Below are 6656 nucleotides of genomic sequence, written 5' to 3'. Positions count from 1 at the left end.
GAAGCTACGCGTATTTTGCCATTACTTATCGTCTAGTAGAAAGGTTGGCTTTTTGCAAGCGTTTCCTGTAAAAGATTAGGTCATCGAAATAATCAGTCTAATCGAAGTAGCGGACAAAGGATTGCGAGTCGTTCGTCATCATTACACCTGGCCTGGTAATTAAAAACTCGCTGGTTCGTGATGAACGACGACTGGCGGACGCAATGATTTTTTGTAGCCGGAAGATGGATCGCGCTCGGGCTCGCGTTTCTGCAAAATCGGCGAGAGCCACGCGCAATACCGCTTCTTTTCGTCCATTTTTCGCGGCGTTGGTCGCATTTGTCAAAGAAATCTGCAATTTTCCGAGAAGCAGCTCGATCGACTGAAACATATCGCGAGTCCATGCCGTCGATCGTGTTCCCAAGAAAATTCGAGACACGTTCATCCGCTGGACTGGATCTCCGTCTTTCCGTTCAAGTTTCTTTTATCGTAACGTCTATTATTTATTTCTATACATTTTTAACGTCCGGACGGCCGAAACCGTTTCTCTATCGCGTTCCTAATATTCCATACGCCAACGAAAACGCGACGTAAGTCTGGATCGAGCGACACGAGGGTGGATTTGCGAGCATAAATCCTTTTTGCGTTAAGATCGCGGAATTTCCGACCGACCGGGAGGATCGAGAAAGGGCAACCGATGTTGCGTCGTGCATGGATCGTGTTATTACGTGGCACACGCTCAAAGCAGTCGTTTGCATAAATCTCTGGAGAAATTAAAGTGCACGCGCACACATGCTGCAAAACGAAATTGTGTAACCACGCGAAGGAAAAATAATTTGCGTACAGCGGGAGTCGCGAGCTTGCGTTTGCCCGCCGCTGCGAGCCGTTTTTCTTTCCCTCGTACGTAATAGGTTTTCATTTGTCACGGCACTGACACAGTTTTCGACAATAGCGACAACTATCGAGCCGAATTTCGCGTCGAGTCGAAACGGAACGAATCTTTGACTCGATAAGCGGATGTCGATTATATACCTGTACTTTACACTTTTGCGACTTTGGACAGAGGATGAGAACGCAAAAAGTGCCGCAAAAATATTTAAAATCGTTTCCTGGTTCCACGAAAGGAATTCTCCTTCTTCGAAGTTTTCGTAAAATTTATACATATCTTTTACTTGCATTCGTGTGCATCTATATGTTAGTCTATTTGAGAACAATAAGCAAAACCTATTCGTATCGTTGCAAACGTTATTAGGAGTATCAGTCGCCTTCGCAAAGAAAACGGAAGAAAGGGAAGATAAATATCTTTACATAAGTTGTTGTCACCGTTCAACGATAGAAATCTTCGAGTTCGTGTGGTCCGTCAGATATCGGAGAATTGTTCGCGACGATCGATAAGGAGTCGCTATAAATAATGTCGTGCTCCATTGGGTGGCAGATACCTTGCGAGAAGCATACATTTGTGACACTTATTCTACCAGAGAGGCTCGGAACATCTTCGAACATGCGTAACGTAATTTTTTTGGCGACATGCATATCTCTGATTGTTTGCGTATGGGGAAACAACTTAATTATTGGAAAACGTCAGCCGGGTGACGTTCTAATCACAAAGAAGGACATCTTCAAGGTAATTTGCCTGATCTTAAGTAACAACCAGTAAATAATATAGTAATCCGTGAAAGATAAAGTTTAGGTGCACAAAACTTGTTTCTAATGCGTATATTTGTTTTTGCAGCCAAGAGTGTTTCATAGACCGCAGATAGGTATGTGCAATGCGACTGCCCACCGTGGTCAACACATTTCCTTCATCAGTGTAACAACTCCAAACCCGTGGATAATGGGTATCAAAATCATCGAAGGTGGTATTGGACACAGCTCCGTAGAAGTAATGGGAGTTTCAAGACCGAGCTGGGCAGTTGTCATGAAATGTATTATTTTTGCTTCGCCCAAGAAGAAACCAACTACCGAACACACTCCGACTCCCACGCGTTCGACCACAGCTAAAACCACAACGGCAAAAACAACCACCACTCGACGACCATCGACGACTACAACCACCACTTCAAAACCAGAGACGACTACTGATCCCACCACTCCAAAACCAGAAACGACTACTGAGCCCACCACTTCAAAACCAACAACTACTGAGCCCACCACTCAAAAACCAACAACTACTGATCCCACCACTCCAAAACCAGAAACGACTACATACTGAGCTCACCACTTAAAAACCAGAAACGATGACTTAGTGGGAAAAATGACGTCCACGTCCTTTGTATATAAATAGGTAAAATTTAGTCGGCAAACAGGCGTACATTGGGCGATCAAGTTGGTAAATGTTGAAACACGCTCAATTAATTTAAGAATAAAAATTGTGAGCAAACTGCGCTTACATTCGGATCGATGACTTGCGTCAAGCGTTAGTAGCTAATTAAAATATAGATAATTTCAAATACTCGACCTAAATCATATCCGATACAAACTGTACAAGTTGCAATAAACCGTTAATTTGATAAAAATTGTTTTTCTCTTCTTGGTAGACGCGACGTTGATTGCAACGATAATAGAAGAATTAACATCGCAATACCGAATAGTTTTTGTTCCGGATGTAAACGTTTTCGTGGCAAATGCGTTTTTGAATGCTTAAAATGCGTAACGCCCCGAATAATTTACCAGTCTTTCGTCGCTGAATTACCAACGGAATAAATTAAAATTCCCACGAGGTGTTTAACCGTTGGCGCGAGCTAGCGCGCGGAATAACGACGTCGACGACGCTTACGTATTTCAGGTACCATTGATTCCGTGACGGGGATGTAATTCAACGCGCTTGAAAATTCTAAGCACAGACGTTTCGTTGCTAACGCGTTTCTAGGAAATGCTCCCTGGGCGATGGTTTAGGGCTGCATCGCACGTAAGCCACCACTGTTACTTGATTCGCTTCATCATCCGCAACCGACTTAGAAGCGTCTTCCTCTCTTGCTCTTTTTCCCCTCCCCCTTTGCACATGCGCCACGATCCTGGATCCACGCTCGTGAAAATTGTACTCCAATTTGGTAAAATCCGATTTGTATGGATGGTTGGAATCGCGATATCGAGGACTGGATATCGAGTGCCGGCTCCTGTGGAATTTTGATGGCATTTACGGGATTGAAGCGGCGTTTGTAACCACCTCTTTGAAAAATTAATCTTTCCCGTCCCGCTGATCACCGGTCTTCGTTAAATATTTAAGCGAAAATGAAAATATCCGCTGTTTGGGGTGAAACGGAAACGCTTCGACCTTTTGGCGGAACGACTTTATTATTTCAAATAATAGCCCGTACAACAAAAGACTTTTCGCGAACTTTCAACTCTGTTGCAAGATCGAAAATTAAACAGCAAACCTCTCGTAAACGTTCGTGTTTTCTGGTTTCGCTTTCTTGGAAAGTTTACTCTTATTAGTTTGATATCGCTATCGAAGCTAATAAAATTAACGGTATAAATCGCTTTCGAACCAAGTTCCAATTTCTAAAGTAACATCGACGACTCTAATTGAAGCGACAGTGAAATCGATAAGCCATTACGTGATTATTACGAGACGATCATCCATTATGAGCGATACACGCAGTCGTGTCATATATCGCGAAGTACAAATAACGAAGGAACGTTGTCGCTTGTCCGTAAAAACGAATCGGGATGAAAAATAAAATTATAACAGTGATATCGTGCCGTTGCTGGAAAAATTCACGAGTTAACTCGAAAACGTTTATTTCTCTGCAAGAGGATATAGCGAGATTAAAAGCACTTTACGAATTCACCCTAGTTTCATCGCGATCGTACTGCTCGTCGATTCGACCTCTTCAATTTTGTCCAGCCCACCCCCGTCCTCTCCTTTCCGATTCGCCCGGTGAAAAATTCTCAAAAGGGAAACGCAGCGATGCCCCCCCGTACAACGACTACAGCAACAAGTGAGAGCCGAAGAGTTATTGGACCCAAAAGCCTGTAATAATAGCCGCTCTCTGTGCAGCCGGAGTCGAGCGGAATCGACTGCTTTCCTCCGTTTTATTCCGGTGCATCTCGATGAGAGAAAGTCAATACAAGGGAACAGTTTGCCGAGTGGAAAATCGCTACATCGCGTGTCTTGGCGCGAAACGCGGACGTGCCTTCGCGATTACAACAATATTTTTTTTTTTTCTCTCCTCTCCCTTTTTTCCTCCGCCTCGTCCCGGTCACGATCGCGCGACGAGAAACGTTCCTCGTTTTCAGGAGTTTCGATAACGACCGACGACGACGACAGAAAAAGAGAAACATCTGCCGGAGCAACGAACAGACGATATTTCGTCGCTTCCATCCAAGTTAAACACGATATTAATTATCGTTTCCTTCGAGAAAACGTACGATACGTGGCTACGAAAATACTCCACAGGTCATTGCTGTCGTTGTTTACGTTTCAAAGGAGACCATTTTTTCCACGTTTTCTGCAGTCGTTTGTTTTCCGATCGCTTTGTAATTTACTGGAGTCCAGTTGTTCCCTTACAGTGTATTCTCATTTTTCGGACAGATTGATAATTCGTTGTTCATAAAAATCCCTATATTTCTCTGTAAAAAAACTAATCAAGAGCGCCACAACGTAAAGTTCGACTACAAAACTTGTAAAAATTTAAAATCATTCTGAAAAAATTATTTTTTGTTGCGGGAGTCAATTACAATCACTTTTGGTGAATACTCATACCCCCGAAATCCTACGCACTTTTGAGAAAAAAATTCGAGTATGTGGACAAAGTCGACAAAATTAAAAAATTTCAAATAGGTCTGGAAAAATTATTTTTGGTTACAAGAGACAATTACAATCATTTTTGGTGAATAGACATATCCCCGAAATCCTACGCGCTTTTGAGAAAAAAATTCGAGTAGGTGGACAAATTTTCGACACAATTAAAAATTTTCAAATCGGTCTGGAAAAATTATTTTTGGTTGCAAGAGACAATTACAATCATTTTTGGTGAATAGACATATCCCCGAAATCCTACGCACTTTTGAGAAAAAAATTCAGTAAGTGGTCAAGTTTTTCGTAGAAATTAAAAAATTTCATATCGTTCTAAAAAAATTATTTTTGTTTGCAGGAGACAATTACAATCATTTTTGGTGAATACTCATACCCCAGAAATCCTACGCACTTTCGAGGAAAAAATTCTTTACCGAAAATATGATTTGTGGCCGGATATGTTTCTGTAATTTCATTTTCTGTTTCTCGTAAGGTGTACTCGTATACCTCGTCTGTGGCATAAGTCGTGACCGCGGTGATTTACAGTCGAGGAAGTAGTATCGAGCGGCCAGTTGATTTTGATCTGGCTATAGAATCTCAATTTCAGATACCTCCCTTTTTTTTCCGTCCCATTCGTTGCGTCTTTATGCTTTCGTTGCACACGCCGCGCGGAACGCTCCCGGCCGGTATTGTCAGCGTGTTTGTAATGCATTAACATGCCCACCACGAAACTTTTATCGACGCCATATACCGGAGTTATTTCCTCCGTGGATGCAGTCTATCGGCGTATCGCATGTAAAACAGCGGTGGCGGCACGATGCGATTCATCTTTTTCACGCCCAGCCCGGTGGCTTGTAATTTTTCTGTACGACGGAAGTTTTCGTGTATCTGATCGCTCGTTGTCTTGTAATTCACGCCGAGTCGAAACCGATCTGACCCTTTCCGGGCAAACTCAAAATTCTATCCTACCCAACGACTTTTCTACTGCTAATCGAATGTAAAAGATTAGTCGAGGAAAGCCTCCGACCAGATTACTCGAAAATACCGCATCGAACAGCTACCGTTTATATTAGTAACTAGCTTTTGCCCGCGGTTTTGCTCGCACAGGAAACCGTTTAGTTCCCTCGAAAATAGATATTGTTTCTCCATAAAACCTTTTAAACCCCCATTTACCTCTATAGAGTTTTAATTTTATGTCATGTCGCCATCTTACATTTCAAAATTGATACCATTTTCGTAATTAACGTCCCAAGAAACCTTCATAACGATATCCATACCGATATTTAGGCGTACTTACACCATTGCAACGGTTTAGTGATAAGATAATAATTAAGTACTTACATGTTAATTTTGAAGTTTCTAGATCCATTTACGGAAATAAGACAACCTTATTGCGAAATAAGCGTATCAAAGAGCATTAAGACCAAGTTTGAAGCAAATCCGACCACAAATAAAGTATTCCTCATACAAACGTTACAACCCCTTTTCACTCCTTCAGAGGTTGAATTTTTTAAAAAACTGGAATAAGTGTTTGATTAATTATATCAAAGAGTATTAAGACCAAGTATGAAGCAAATCCGGCAACCAACAAAATATGTCCCATACAAACGTTGCAACCCTCTTTCCACCCCCTTAGGGTTCTTATTCCTTGTATACATCATAAAGGAAACCTCTGTGCAAAGCTTATCCTGGGCGTTGATGAGTCAGTGAGTCAGGCCTTTCATTTTATATAATATAGATAAACAAATAAATAAGTAAAATATCCTATTCGAAATCGAATTACGCTTCGATCCGGATGTCCCCGCAAAGGCATTAATTGCATTGAAAAGTAATCTTCCCGCGAGGGCAGGTATAAAATATTAACTACCCGGAGCGCCATGAAGTAATAAAGTAACAATTTGTCGGCAAGAGGACGAATCTCGTCGACGGTAGAAATTTT

The 6656-nt window shown here is 41.8% G+C and overlaps 1 protein-coding gene across 1 annotated transcript; it reads left to right on the top strand.

The window, feature by feature from the left end:
* Positions 1-1433: 1433 nt before the first annotated feature.
* Positions 1434-2465, top strand: LOC122401022 (cell wall protein DAN4-like). Its single transcript, XM_043402876.1, has 2 exons — positions 1434-1603; positions 1712-2465. The coding sequence occupies exons 1-2, from the start codon at positions 1481-1483 to the stop codon at positions 2189-2191; spliced, it is 603 nt and encodes a 200-aa protein (XP_043258811.1). The 5' UTR covers positions 1434-1480; the 3' UTR covers positions 2192-2465.
* Positions 2466-6656: the final 4191 nt, after the last annotated feature.

This window comes from Colletes gigas, unplaced genomic scaffold, assembly GCF_013123115.1.
Source record: "Colletes gigas isolate AHSC1104 unplaced genomic scaffold, ASM1312311v1 Colletes_gigas_Sc00021, whole genome shotgun sequence".
Classification (NCBI taxonomy): Eukaryota; Metazoa; Arthropoda; class Insecta; order Hymenoptera; family Colletidae; genus Colletes; species Colletes gigas.
Note: the sequence above shows the minus strand (reverse complement) of the source record. Positions and strands in the feature narration are given on the sequence as shown.

Excerpts from the sequence above, each read along its gene's own strand:
- LOC122401022 (XM_043402876.1), top strand. The coding sequence starts at position 1,481 with ATGCGTAACGTAATTTTTTTGGCGACATGCATATCTCTGATTGTTTGC. Across the intron at positions 1,604-1,711 it reads CAAAGAAGGACATCTTCAAG|CCAAGAGTGTTTCATAGACC; the intron begins GTAATTTGCCTG and ends TTGTTTTTGCAG.